Raw genomic sequence first — 15582 nt, 5'->3', positions numbered from 1 at the left:
CCACCATTCAACACTAACTTGACAAATCTTTCCTCTCCACTTCTGCCCAGGTCTTATCATGATCGGGGTTATCATTGCGTCCAGGAAGGTTGGCATCAACCCAGACAACGTGGCCACCCCTATTGCTGCCAGCCTTGGTGACCTGATCACCCTGGCCCTGTTGGCTGGCATCAGTACGGGCCTGTATAAGGAACTCGGTGAGTGAATGCTGCAGTTCTTTGGCTGAGCTCTTCGGGAACACTGCCGTAATTGGATATCTACTGTCAGTGCATTTTGTGATCCAAGTGCAGGCAGATATATGAGCAGGCACCCTAAAGGTTGTAGATTCACATACATTATAGCGTATAACTTATGAACCCAGTGGCCTAGACACTTAATTCTTTTTCCTCTGTTTTCTTGCACCAAGTCGAGTTTAATGAAGGTATACGGATCTATCTTGGCAACAGTTTTGCATACTTAAAATACATTTTTGTATGTCCTAACTGAAGATATCAAAACTCAGTATCTTCTTTAATTAGCCACATTATACCACCTCCTTTGCTTTGCAGAGGAACTTCCACGGTCATCATCATAATTACATTTTAAAGTTATTTCATGTACATTGTATGTGAAACCACAGTAATATTTTATGGGCACCCTGACATTTTGTGGGTTAAACAGCCATAAACCAACTTTAAGACAACCATTAACTAACACTATCATTGTAGACAAACTTCCCATTACCGTTTTGAGCTCGCCCACTGCTATTAAAAAGCCTTATTACTTCACAGCTTTTCAGCGTTGCGGTCGTAGTTTTCCTTTGCGTAGTTAAAAACCACAAGCTCTTTCTACAGAAAATGTTTTGAAGACATGGTTTCAGGTTTATTTGTCACTTACGCACCTACCCATTCACAATAATATATGACACACATGCTTTTAATGAATGTAAAAATAGTGCACAGATATATTACAGTAATGTAAAGCTAAAAATCCTGAAGAAAAAAGTGAAATTGTAATATAAGAGTAAGTATAAATTTGTGTATATGCTTATATATAATATGCACATAAGCATTATTTTTATATTTACACTGCCATTCAAAGGTTTGGGGTCGGTAAGATTTACTTTAATACTTTTATTCATCAAGGATGCATTATATTGATCAAAAGTGATGGTGAAGACTTTTATATTTTTACAGAACAATTTGGTAACACTTTAGTATGGCAAACACATATTCACTATTAACTACAACTTTTACCTCAATAAACTCCTAATTTACTGCTTATTTATAGTTAGTAATGTAGTTGTTAAGTTTAGGTATTGGGATTAAGGGATGTAGAATAAGGTAATGCAGAATAAGGCACAATATGTGCTTTATAAGTACTAATAAACAGCCAATATTCTAGTAATATGCATGCTAATAAGCAACTAGTTAAAAGTGAGAATTGAATCCTAAAATAAAGTTTTACTTTTCTATTTCTATTTCAAATAAATGCTATTTTTTTATCTTTCTATTCAAGAATCCTAAAAAAAAATGAGTAATGGTTACACAAAAATAGCAGCTGAACACTAATAATCTTAAGAAGAAATTATTGTTGATCAGCAAATCAGCATATTAGAGTGATTTCTGAAGGATCATGTGACACTGAAGACACAAGAATAAATTACATTTTAAAATCGATTGAAATAGAAAACTGTACAGTTAATCATTCCTTCTGATGAAGGTTATCATGTGATTTTTGTGTATGTTTGATTCTCATGAGTAATACCTTCAGTCAGTCATCATGCTGAGTCATGGTAGAGCGTAGTGGAGCTTGTTTGGGCATGTTGGGGCTTGTGGACTCCACCTGCTTCATGAGTTTCTGCTTCACTGAGGGTGTGCTTGTTTCATATCATACCCATTAGACTCTTGTGACAACACTCTCTAAGTGGGAGGACATTTTCTTGTTTAGATTGTGATGAAAGACACAAGAACACACATATCGTTAGTCCAGCTTTTTTTGTGGCAACACCTTAGTGTTTTGATGATGTGCGGTGAACAGTACTGATGTGAGAAAATGCACATGGAAACATTTATGGTAAGGAATGATTGGATGTTTATGTCTTATCAAATCTCACACGACCAAACTGTCCGGATGTAAACATTTAAAACTGCCAAAGTGAAAAATGGTAGGTCAACCAAGATTTCATCTTACCCAACTTTACACCCAAAAGAATGTTGTATGTTATTGTAATTTCTCAACCAACTTTGGTTTTGAAACTGTCTGAACTGGTGTTGAATTCCGAAGTCTTGCATTAAACATGTTGGTCATGAGAGTTCAATCTCAAGAATGTAGATATCTGTATATTATGACCATTATTTTACAGATAACACTTGAGCAAAACATGGTCAGGTCAAAGTGTCTGATTATTTTTTGGTTCCAAATTTTTTATCAATTTCACTGGTAGTGCACTGTATGAAGAATTTTTGGGTATAATATGTCACAGTTTACTTTATTTTGCTATCCTCACTTACATAAATGAACTCTAGTGTTCTGCACCCACTAATAAGAACATACCAAAAATATAAAAAAAAATGTCTGAATAATTTTTGGTTTGACTGTATATATATATATATATATATATATATATATACATACACACAGTACCAGTGAAAAGTTTGGAAACATTACTATTTTTAATGTTTTTGAAAGAAGTCTCAAGAAGTCTCTTATGCTCATCAAGGCTGCATTTATTTGATCAAAATACAGAAAAAAAACAGTAATATTGTGAAATATTATTACAATTTAAAATAACTGTTTTCTATTTTAATATACATTAAAATATATTTTATTTTTGTGATGCAAATCTGAATTTCAATCAGCCATTACTCCAGTCTTCAGTGTCACATGATCCTTCAGAAATCATTCTAATATGCTGATTTGATACTCAGTTATTATCAATATTGGAAACGGTTGTGCTGTTTAATATATTTTTTAATATTTTTTAAAACTCAGCTTTGCATCACAGAAATAAATTATATTTTGAAGTATATTAAAATTATTATTTTACATTGTAATATTATTTCACAATATTACTGTTTTTTTCTGTATGTTTGATCAAATAAATGCAGGCTTGATGAGCGAAAGAGACTGCTTTCAAAAACATTAAAAATAGTAGTTTCCAAACTTTTGACCAGTACATTTATATATATATATATATATAAAATTCTATATTATTATTATTATTAATATTATATTTAAATATATGTATACATTTGTCATTTATAAACATATGGAATGTGAAATTGCATTCAATTTAGCTAACTTTAAATTAAATTACATTTTTCCTTACAGAATTCAATGATTATGCCAACCCGATGGTTTGTGCCTTCTTTGTCGCCCTGACACCCATCTGGGTACTAATCGCCCGGCGGATACCTTCCACCCGGGAAGTGCTCTACTCCGGGTGGGAGCCTGTCATTATCGCCATGGCGATCAGCAGGTAGGAAGAACACTGATTAAGATAAAGAAGCTCCATTTCCTCATTCATCTTTATGATGGATGGGTTACTCACTTGTGGCTGACAGCGATATGTCAATCATTTATCTGACACCACAGATGCAGTACCTTTGTGTCATTAAAATTAGATTTATCTTCTCCTTTTGAAACAGTGTTGGAGGCCTCATTCTGGATAAGACGGTATCTAACCCCAACTTTGCTGGAATGGCGGTTTTCACACCCGTCATCAACGGTGAGACTCCTTATCAACTCGTATCTCATGTGTCAGTGTGGGCTAGTAAGAACAACCGTGAGAAACACAATGGGGATCATTACGTACATTGTTTGTTTTGCCCTGCTACAGGTGTGGGCGGCAATCTGGTGGCGGTACAAGCCAGTCGAATCTCCACTTACCTGCACATGAACGCCTTGCCCATAGCAGAACCAAACCCAACCCCACAGAAATGCCCTACTCCCTGGAGCTCGTTCTTCGGGTCAGGTGAGTGAAGAGAAACGGCACACCCATCAGCCCTGTTATTAGTAATCAGTAAATATTGATAGAATCGTATTTGCCTGTATTGTGTCTTAATCGGTCATGCTTTTACAACAATACATAAAAAAACTCGCTCTACTTTTACTCTCATCAGGTGTCAACTCACGTTCTGCCAGAGTGCTTTTCCTCCTGGTCGCTCCTGGTCATCTGGTCTTCCTGTACACCATTAACTCAATGCAGGGTGGACACACCACTCTAACTTACGTCTTTATTGCATTTTACCTGGCCGCTGCTCTGCTCCAGGTATACCTGAGCATCTATTCCTCATTACAAGCCAATTTGAAGTTTAAACGGAAAGTCATGTAGTGTTTTGGGTGACTCCTACGAAGAAATGTTTGGGTCATATTTCACTGTAAAAGCTAAAGGAATAAGGAAATTATACTTTGCATGAAGAACATTAACCTTATTATAAGACTTTTACAATGTTTTTGCAAATTTTGCTCTGTTACTATAATGAAAAGAAATTACTTATTACCATTTCACAACTATTCAGAAGTTTGGGGTCAGTAAGATTATTTTTTAAAGAAAATATTACAATAAATTGATGAAAATTTCAGGACGTATACACAGGATGTATTTATTTATTTACCAAAAATGTCCTAAAATATGCATATATATATATATTAGGGCTGTCAAGCGAATCTAATTAATTACACGATGAGGCGATAAATTAATCTAATTAATCACAAATTAATCACATATCAAATTTGGCTGAGAAATTACCCCCAAAACATCATTTAAAGTCATTGTTGTGTTAAATGAGAAAAGCATCAAATAGACATTACAAAAAGTTGCTTTAGAAAGAAAAAAATTATTTGATCCAACATAGAATTTATTACACATAAACTTTTAGGCTTCAACGGCCATGAGGGTGAGTAAATGATGACAGAATTTTCTTTTTGGGTGAACTATACTTTTAATGGGGTTTTTATTAATATGGAAATATGAAATAATTTTTCAATGAAATGATACTCCAAATAAGAAACTAAAACTGCCAGTAGGTGGCAGTAAAAGTTGTTCATTCATTCGATTCTTTCAAACAATCATTGGTTCACCCAGTTGATTCGTTCAAAATGTGGATTCATTCATAAAAGAAACACCTCTGTGTGTTGCTTGAAGATGCTAAACAGTTCTGCTTAGGCTTTGTAGATAATATTTTAGTTGGCAAAACTGAGCAAAACCAGACAATATTATCTTCTTATTTATTGAACTGTTGTATAAAATTAATATCCATTTGCACTCATGCTATTTGGGACAAAAACAGCACTAGTTTGATATTGCGCTTGTTATATTGTTGAACTAGGGTGAATTCAGGTTGATTGGGACACTTTTTCCCAGTCATTTAAATGGCAAAAAGTGTCCCAATCAACCTGAAGTCCAGGGTGCGAACTACGGGGGAGCTAGGGGGAGCTCGGCTCCCCTTAATAAGACATGTGCTCCCCTGAAATCGTGATTTGTGAAATTTTGGGGGGTCTCAAAAAATATTGACAATGTGTTAATTTGACGTGCAATTTCAGTTTTGTGTAATATGATCATTGTGGATTATTATGTGTAAAATTGCAAAAATATCATTCATTCATGCATGACGGCGATTTAAACCTAATTCACTTCAATAAAGATGACTATACATGCTATTCTTGTCATGGGGGCGCTGCGGTGCAAATTCCACTCATGTTTAGTACGTTAACTCGAACAGCAAAGGAAGCTGACCCCAGGCCTGTGTTAAGGTGAGGCATGTTATTCGCAATTATGTGTTGTGGCTGGGTTGTTATAGGTCTGCGTGACTCGATGTATTAGACCTAATTTAACGGAGGTATTATAAGAAAAATAATGTGGGCTCCCCCAAAGTCCACGTTATAGTTCGAACACTGCTTGAAGTCACCCTATATCATGACATAAATATGAGACAAAAACTCATATCTTGAATTTTAGGGTCATTCTAAAAAAAATTTACATATGTTTTTTTCAATCTTTAAATGTCCTGCAATTCCCAGGTGATTTCCATCATGCAACACTGACACATTCTGTCTTTCCGTCTAGGTTGTGATCCTGCTGTACCTTGCAGACTGGATGGTTAACTGGATGTGGCGTCGAGGGATGGATCCCGACAACTTCTCCATTCCCTACTTGACCGCCCTGGGAGACCTGCTGGGGACGGGCTTCCTGGCTCTGTGTTTCCACATCCTGTGGCTAATTGGAGATCGGGACACAGATGTGGGTGATTGATCCACGCTGCTTCCTTTGACTCTATACAAGCAACACAAACGTCTTTATTTATAATGCCACATAGAGAAATAATATCTATATTGTTATTGCTACTATGTCTACCATGATTATATTGATGACATTATTGCTTTAGTATTGATTTGTAATTTCGTTGTTGTTTAGCTACTGGGAGAACAACAATCCTCATTATTTTTCAATGGGGATGTTCGGCCCAATTTTATGGCCAGTCGCGTTGGCTGCATGTAAAGATGACATCGACCTAAACTTGAAATATTTCACGAGAGGCAAACGAACATAGAATGCTTAATCACCAAGTGCTACAAAATGGCTTAGTGATGTAAAATGATGTGTTTTGAGGGCAGCACTCACAGCCTTTGCCAACTAAAGACAAAAAATATAATTTTGGACCATCACAGAATATCCTTACATTTCAGGCTAGAGATTGAAAGGGTTACCTGGTCTTAATACCGGAGACTGAATCTCAAAGGGGACCTTTTTTACGATAAAACATGCATATAGAGTACTTTAAAACACATAGTGATCGCCCTGTTTAACACGCAGTGCTACATTTTCAGGATCTAAATTTGCTTCAATAGCTCTGCTTATAGTCACAGAGAGAGATAGTAACTAAAAGTGCTTCTTTGTTTCTTTTGAAATCCCTGAAAATACCCAAGCAATGCAATATGAGAGGTTCATGGGTTGTTTACACTCAACACCTAAAGGATAAAATATCAGACTTTGCCTCAATTGCATAGGTACATTTCTGTTACCTACGCAACAGTTTCACCCAATCAAAAACCCTGAAAGATTTGTATGTTGTAAGCTTTGTGAAGTCCACAACTTTTAATCTCTAAAATCTCTTCTGTGGACTGTAGTGATGAATAAAAAAGTGGCTATTTTAAAAGGGCTGTGAGTTGGCAGTTTTCAAATGCAGGACCCATTTTGTCATTTTTTGAAAATGAACTCTTAAAAGCTTATGAATATATTATTCTATTATATAGAGTATATATACAATTTGACCCTTCACTAAGCTCTTACTGTTGCTAACGTAAGCTGTGTTTCCATTCAGTGTTGCGAATTTATCTTATGTGCAAAATTGGAATATCCCATAAAACATTTGCGAATGAAGCGCCATTTCCATCCCATGTGTTCAAGAGAACAAAATCATCATTTTCTGGGAAATTGGCGCAAAGTATCTGTAATAAAAATGGAAGTTGCTGCAATCGGTGATGCCACTGTGGCTCGCATTCATCCATCATAAATGAATTGCACCTCAAAGCGCACAGACATAACGTGAAAAAAAAAAAAGTCATGTTATCTTGCATTCTGAGGCAGATGCCTGGTTTTTTGAGAATGCAATTGTGTGTTCTGGGAGGAAATAATACCCAACAATTTTGTGACTTTGCCTCAGGCATTGAGATGCTGTGCAATGACACTGGTCCACTGGTTAGTCCAGTTGTCCAATCACATCCTCTGTTGAGACAAAGTCTTTTTGTTGCGCATTGAGGGATTTATTTGGAAAATGTATTTCCCTCATAGTTTATGCGCATGTCTTGTTATTGGATAAAAAATTAACCTCCTCAAGTGAGTGCTTGTTTTTTTTAAATGCACATTTTTAGAATTTTTGCTTCCTGCCTCTGTGTTTTCACATCCTGTGACTAATTGGAGATCAGGGCACAGATGTGTGTGTCTGCTATGTCTACCATGATTATAATGATGACATTATTGCTTTAGTATTGATTTGTAATTTCTTTGTTGTTTAGATACTAGGAGAACAACAATCCTCATTATTTTTCAGTGGGGATTTTCGGCCCAATTCTCACATCCTTTGCCAACTAAATACGAAAAATAAATTTCTAGACCTGGGTGACCTATTCTTAGATAACATTTCGGGCTAGAGATTGAAAGGGCTACCTGGTCATAACACCGGAGAATGAATCTCAAAAGGGACCTTTTTTATGATAAACATGCGTATACACATTTTTGCGCATCTTGGTGTTTCCATCTTTTGTTTTGTTTTTGTTTTTTTCTTATGTGATATTCCAGAATTCACATAAAAATAAATTAGTGAATGGAAACTTAGACAAGCTTTACAGAACATCTATAGAATTGAACTAAAGTTTCCATGATTTTTAATTAAATGTGCTCACAGTATTCAAAATTAATTGGAAATTATTCCTCTGTGAGCTGAAAGGAAATATGCATTGCAACCCATTTAATCTGCCATTTTCCTTTAAAGAAATTGTTAAATTACCCAGTAATGTGATTAAAAAATGCAGAGCCTGCAAACTGGAGGCGAGAAACGCTCATCAAAGTCTAAAAAAGAGAAAAGGCCCGTTTTATAGCACAATGACCCTTTGGGTATAATTTTTTTTAATAATATCTGTAGTCAGTTTTAACACAAAGCTTAGCTAAGGGTCAATTTGTGAATTAAATGACTTTAAACGAAAAGCACCTGATCATTGACATTAAACATAAAACCCTCTGCCTCAAAAGCCTTTTTACAATACGATCGAAGAATTTCTGTAGAATTATGCAAAAACACACAAAAGGGCTATTTTGAAATCTATATCGCTGTACCAATGCATGCTAGCTGAAGAAGTGCTGTTGTAACCGGTTCCCGAATGTGATTTTGAAGCCATGCTTTATTAAAATCCCTGAAAGAGTTTCTTTCATACTGGAAGAGGAGAGAGATTATTTCCTTTTTGTTTTTTTATGTGAGGTTAACGCCACTCAGAAACACTTGAAATGCTAATAGGATGGCTAGCAGCTAATCTGTACCTCTTTTCTCGGCCATAAAAATCTCTAATCAGTAGTTGCCAGTACGCTAATGTAGCCTATATTTTAATGACTAGCTAGGCCTTATAAAGCAATTGACCTCCAGTTATCGACAGTGTGTTTAACTGTAATGTTAGCCTCCCATTGCTAAAGGGCTGTGTAGAAACATCGCTCCATTTGCTGGCATCTCATCACCAGTTCGCGCACATCGACAGCAAAATGGATTGTGCCGGGCACATAACACTAAAAATGCGTTGTTAGTAACTATATCTTGAACGTATTCCCCTTTATTTTTACTTTAACTTGTCAGTTTGTGTCAAACACTTTGGTTTCTGCCCTAAAATGTCTGTTTTTAACTGTGCGAGGGCGAGTTATTGTGACATTAAACATGCTAACCTGCATGTTTAACGTCACAATACTGTGCACAAGATGTACTGTAATTGTCAGATGTTGCCACAAGAGGTCGCATTTGTGCAAGGAGAGCATGCAGCTTCAAAATGCACGTCATATGCACGTTTATAGTTTCACAATTATGCATTCAAACATTACAAATATTACTGTGCAACTGGTCCGGTGCTGCCATTGTACCATGACAGCTCTCTATAGTTGTGAATATTTCTTCAGGGGATGGGAGGCTTTGTTTATTTATTTCTATAGATGTGACAAAGCTATTTGTAAATAATATATTTATTCTATAAATGTTTATTTTTCATTTTGTTGCATTTTTTCTTTGCATTGGACCAGTAGAGATGTTTACTGTACGTTTATCAGTAATTTTTGTTTTTGTTTTGGTAAACTTTAACAAATATATCAAAGTTTGGTGCCTAATATCCAGCAAAACCTCACACTCGATCTGGTTCGGTGAAATGAGCATAATATGCCTTAACAAATCACATGCAAGGCTTGACACGTAGGTTTTATAGGTCTTCTGGTTTGTTTTGTTTTTTTGTATATGAGCTTTTTTAATTCATGGAGTTGATTTTCATATTGTATTGATTTGATTTGTGTACACAAATCATCTTGTCCGTTATGTTCTTCCAGGGCAGATGTATTGCTGGTAATTTATCCAAAGCAAAGCCACTGAAGATCCCCATGAGTTTTAGAGTGAATTAATATTTGCTTGAGGGTTGTCTAATCTGTCACATATATTCCCTCTTATTGACCTAATATAGCTTTCAAGGAAACATAACCTTCCCTGAGTTAATCTGAACTTGAGAGTCAGATCCCAGCCCCTTGAGCAAGACCAGAGAAACTTACCAGGTTATCCAAGAGTGTACAGCTAGTAATGGTAACTGGTTATGTGAGTTGTATGATTTCTTCTCCATCAGTTCTGCCCCTGCTGCTTCAATCTGACACTGTCAAGTGGACTTAACAGAGGTACTTGTAATTTGCTGGAAATAAAAGATTATATTATTTCGTACGACTGCCCTGTGCTTTTCTGTTTTCACACCATTTGACACGGGCCCCTGCCCCGATCGCAGCAGTTGCACCGCCCTAAGGGTGACCCTGAATGACACAGACGCTGGGTACGGTAAATTATGAAAAATCACATTGGCATTGAGATAAGAATGTAAATTGTACCAACATACTGAAGTATTTACACCTCAAAACTTGTGTCCTAATAAAGCATTTATTGAAACTGAGCTGCAAAAATGCCACTATCTGAACTGCTTATTAATTAATACATGACCACACACATTTACAAGTCAATAAATATTAATGAATAATGATATGAAATAATGTAAATTATTATAAGTTTGGGTTGGAAGGATTTTTTAGAAGTCTCTTCTGCTCTCCAAGGCTGCATTTATTTGATCAAAAATACAGTAAATTGTGAAATATTATTAGTTTTCTATTTGAATATGTTTTAAAATGTAATTTATTCCTGTGGTGTAAAGCTGAATTTTCAGCATCATTACTCCAGTCTTCAGTGTCACTTGATCCTTCAGAAATCATTCTAATATGCTGATTTTCTGCTTAAGAGACATTTCTTATTATTATCAGTGTTGAAAACAGTTATGCTGCTTAATATTTTTGTAGAAACAATGATACCCTCTTGTTCAGGATTTGTTGATGAATAGAAAGTTCAAAAGAATAGCATTTATTTGAAATAGAAGTCTTTAGTGTCACTTTTCGCATTGCACATTTTGCCTCTTTGTCGCCATCTCTGTTTGAAACCTGCAATTGCAGTTATTTGCGGAATTATCATCTTTACTTGGGTTCAGCGGTGATGAATCTAATATTTTGAGGAGAATGTGTGGCTGTCAGTCACCGCACCGGTGGATACTGTACTTCAGACCAACTGAGAAAAATCAATAAATCGCGCTACCAATGGTGATTAAATCTAACGATCGCTTAGCTCATATCACATCAAACCGTGCAAATTATTATTATTAGTGTTATACTTTGTTCTCAAATTGTTAATGTTAACAACATCAGCATTGCGTGACTGTGTATTTAGTGTGTATTAGCATTACCTGTAGATTTCAATTTCTGTACAGTCTGATCACGAACATTAATTTGTCATACCATAGACTACAATCCAGGATCAAAATAAGTTTAATTAATACAGCTGCTGTGAGAAAAGGCTATAAATAATCCGTCACCGGCAGCATCCTCGCATATATCCTACTAGCTGGGACTCCTTATTTATGTAAACCGATGTGATGTAATGACGCAAAGACGAATGACGTCATGGTCGAATTTCCCGCGGAAACCCACCAGTACCACTGGAATTAGAAAACATTTTTATTAAACATTATCATTAAGCTTACCATTGTGAATCGGGCTAAGGTAAAGCGATAGTTTGAACACTGGCTGGTTATGTGCTTGCAGAAATTGATTTTGGATCATTTTTAACCAAAATAAGTTATGGACTGCAGCTTTAATTATTCATTTCACTCATTCAAAAAAAACTATCTTGCTGACTTTTTTTGAACAGTATTGTAAATATGATTTAGTGTTTAAAAACATTTCTTATTATCAATGTCGAAAACGTGATACATATTTTCAGATGATAAATGTCTGATAAGTGAACGTCTAAAATGTCCCAGCTGACGTCAATCCCAGTGACCTTGCATTTGTAATTTTCTACCGTGAATCACAATGTTAGCAGCTCCTCGTCTATCAGAGTTTCTGGAGACAGTGTTCCATCCTTATCATTCATAATACAGAGGAAGACTTCAGCAAATCATCCAGACGCATAACTCAGCAGATCTGTTTCCAGCATGAGAGCGGCTCAGGCAGATCGGTACAGGAATAATAAGGATTGACACGGATAAAGAGCAGACAGGGTAGAATGAGGCCGAGGCTTACTGGATGGAGGAGGAAGCTTTAAGATCTTTCTAGAAAATGATAGTAGCCCAGGAGAACTGACTTTAGTGTATAAATGACTTGAATATTGTTTAAGAATTTCTTCTGCACATGAAGGGTTCAGAACACACTGTGCCTGAGACGCTCCGAGACAAACTCACACACTGAGGCTCTTTGTAATCTGACAGATGTTTGGGGTGGACCTTCACAACACTAAACAAAAGAACTATACAGTAGCAAATACAAATGTATGGTTATTAAATAATATGATCTGTGATCTACAAAGAAGTATTAGACATTTAAGTCCCACTTAACCCTATAAAGCCTAAAGTATATTTCATGTCAGGCCTTATATACAGAGTCATTGCATTAGATAATAAAATATCAAATCAAGTGGCATTATTTTTTTTACTTTCTAATTAAAGACTGATCAAATGTATGAAGCTCTCTGAACTCGTTTCATAAGGATTCACATCGCCTCACCTCGTCCTCCAATGAGCCGACACACTGTAGCAGCGGAGAATGGAAATGTGACCCGTGTCACATGGAATGACATCATAGCTGAGCTACTGTGACAGATATCAGTGACACGTTCACCACATGAAACATGCACAAGCACAAAAAATTACACCAAATGTTTTCTTAAAAAAAGTTATTTTTTATTTTATCAAATATAGCAGATATTTCATAGCATAAATATGATTGTTAAAAATGATTTTGTAAGAGGGTCATATGAGAGCATAACATTTCTCACAAAGATTAAGTGCTTTGCAGAGAAATTACAGTAACAGCACAGTGAAACTCTAAAGCGTCTTATAATGTGCACCTATTCATGTTTTGCACGTAACAAGGGTAAACGCTTGGAAATATTTCAGGAGACTATGTAATATGCGATTAAACATGTCTGCTTGGATTGTTTAAATCTAGAACTGAGAAAATGTGAACTCATGTTCTCTACAGAAGAATAGGTTAAAGTCAGCATGAATCAGAAGTGATAGTCTTTCCTTCCCTATTGTGACATATATCCAAGTGAAACGGCTTCTCAAACAAGAACAAATGTAGGGCGGGACTTGATTGGATGGTTGTGGTTTGCTATTGGTGGGTCTCATATGAGTGACAGGTTGCCCCACCCATGCGCCAGTAAACATGTCATCAGAGAAGAGAAGTCGTTGTAAGGGGGAGGGGAAGATATTTTGATAAAAAGTTTACAAGGGCATATGATTTTTTTTAAAAATATGTACATGGATAAATCATTTATTATAAATACGGCAATATTCCATAAAAAAAATAAAATAAAAATAATAATAGGAAATGTCAATTTTGATTTGACATTGACACTTTCCACAAATAGGGACCAGAAACTTTTAAATTCAATTTAAAAGTGTTTTTAAAAGAAGTGAAAGAAGGTGAGAAAAAGATGTTTGTCCACTGCATGAGGTCAAAATAAATATTATATAAGTTGTTTTTTTATTAATGTTTTTATTTTATGACATTTGATATGACACATGACCCTGTTACCACAATTTGGAACATGTGAAAACTCTGATTTGTTTATTATTTTCTAGCAATAAATGTGAAATAAACATAAAAAAAATTAAATAAACATGATTTTTAAAATTAAAAATAAATAATATAAATACCCCAGAATGAGTAACAGGGTTGCAGCTTTATTTTAAATTGTCACTAAGAGCTAGTTTGGCACCAAATATTTAATTCTCATAAATGAATGAAAAATCTTTGTTTGATAATTTTTCTTACAATAACTTTAGTAAGAATCTGTGCTTTTTTTTTTTTTTTTTTTTTTTGATTAAAGAGTAAAAAATTATGTAACACCAATTTGTACCCTCATAGAAAGTATCCTTAGTGGGACATCTGTGAGCTCTCAGCAGGACATCAGAAGGGGGTTCGACGTGTTTGGGTGACCTGAGGTCACAGAAGGTCGTGACCCAATGCTGACCTCTTCTCCTCCATCCAGGAGGTCACTGGAAAGGAGCTGCTGGCAGAGCGTGTCCACGACCTGGAACACTGGAGTGCAGTCTGAAGGACAAGATTTGAGTTTATCCAGCAGTTTTAGATAAAAGAAAAGAAATGAAATGAAACACATACAGGCAGAGCTTACCGTGACTTTTTCTGGTACACAGATCTAGTGTGTTGATCAGTATTTTCCCCAAGATCCGGCGAGAGACTCTCTATCAGGGGACAGAACACAAAGGTTTTCATTATATTAGTGATTCATAATTGAATCACTAGGTGGCAGTGTGGACTTATCAATGCTACTCTACTGTGCAGTTTAGCACTGGTTATTCAGAAAAGCATTCTACTATACAATTTCTGCAGTATATAGTATGCATACAGTTAGTAATATCTGCATTTTCTGTATGCATACAAAAAGAGCACTATATTTGCCAAAATGTGCAGTAAACAAAGCACACTGAAAGGAACAATATATTCTTCAATGTGCATGACTTGACCTTCCATTTCCATAAATATAATATATATATATATATATATATTAAATATTAAAAAATATTTGATACTACTTAAACATAAAAACAATTCAATCTGATTAAATATAAAATGTAAAATATTTGTGAATAAATATAAAAAATATTTATAAAAAATATGTATTATTTTAAAATATAATTTAATGTTTTTTTGCTTGTTTTTGTTTGCCCAAGGGGAGTATGGCCAAAAAGAGTCCTATTGACTCAGTGAAGGGATGGAAGGACCCGACCCGTATTGTATCATATCATATCTTGACCCCCAGAGCCCCATTCAGAAAATGTAAAAATCTAGTTTTTAATCTGATTCTCACTTTATGTGGTATCTGCAGCAGTAAAGTGAGCGCATCAGTCAGTCTCTCCTCCAGCAGTGAATGATGAGCTCTCAAGCTGTCCACCTCTTTCTGCTTCATCTGCAGTACGTGACAGAGAAGGGAAGGGTTCATTATAGAAGATGTGGTGGATGACAATCCTGTAAACACATTATCATAGTTTCAGCTTTGACTCTCACCTTTACTCCTTCATTTCCCCTCTCCTCTACTTGAGGAATCCATACACGTCCTTTAGTTTCTTTGCTGTGAGCGGAGCTCTGAGAGACAAGCCAGTTACAGATAGCAACTTTCTGACACCTGTCGAAGAACAACATCCAATTCATGTGTTCTGGCCAAAAAGCACAGAAAGGAATTTATAGACTTGTTTTGTTTAATATTCATGATATATTTACCCTTTAGCACAGCTGTGTAATCTGTTAATCAG

The 15582-nt window shown here is 35.6% G+C and overlaps 2 protein-coding genes across 4 annotated transcripts in view; one reads left to right on the top strand and one right to left on the bottom strand.

Moving 5' to 3' along the window:
- The window catches only part of slc41a1 (solute carrier family 41 member 1), a 35463-nt gene extending 21116 nt beyond the window's left edge, over positions 1 to 14347 (top strand). For 2 of the 3 annotated variants that reach the window (XM_051912119.1, XM_051912120.1), the window contains exons 7-13: positions 51 to 197; positions 3313 to 3460; positions 3630 to 3709; positions 3821 to 3955; positions 4104 to 4252; positions 6050 to 6223; positions 14177 to 14347. In XM_051912119.1, the coding sequence (XP_051768079.1) occupies positions 51 to 197; positions 3313 to 3460; positions 3630 to 3709; positions 3821 to 3955; positions 4104 to 4252; positions 6050 to 6223; positions 14177 to 14203 (860 nt within the window). In that variant the 3' untranslated portion in view covers positions 14204 to 14347. Of the gene's footprint in view, positions 1 to 50; positions 198 to 3312; positions 3461 to 3629; positions 3710 to 3820; positions 3956 to 4103; positions 4253 to 6049; positions 10434 to 14176 lie in introns of those variants that run through there. The other variant, XM_051912121.1, reaches the window with a different exon arrangement.
- Positions 14208 to 15582, bottom strand: part of si:ch211-112f3.4 (EF-hand and coiled-coil domain-containing protein 1) — a 10217-nt gene continuing 8842 nt past the window's right edge. The window contains exons 4-8 of the mRNA XM_051912117.1: positions 15551 to 15582; positions 15338 to 15455; positions 15141 to 15239; positions 14445 to 14514; positions 14208 to 14362 (exon numbers count right to left, since the gene is read on the bottom strand). The exon at positions 15551 to 15582 is cut by the window's right edge and continues 104 nt beyond it. Coding sequence (XP_051768077.1) covers positions 14208 to 14362; positions 14445 to 14514; positions 15141 to 15239; positions 15338 to 15455; positions 15551 to 15582 — 474 coding nt within the window. The remainder of the gene's footprint in view (positions 14363 to 14444; positions 14515 to 15140; positions 15240 to 15337; positions 15456 to 15550) is intronic.

Source organism: Ctenopharyngodon idella, chromosome 11, assembly GCF_019924925.1.
Source record: "Ctenopharyngodon idella isolate HZGC_01 chromosome 11, HZGC01, whole genome shotgun sequence".
NCBI classification, from domain to species: Eukaryota; Metazoa; Chordata; class Actinopteri; order Cypriniformes; family Xenocyprididae; genus Ctenopharyngodon; species Ctenopharyngodon idella.
The sequence above is the reverse complement of the archived record's forward strand: the minus strand, read 5'-3'. Positions and strand labels throughout refer to the sequence as shown.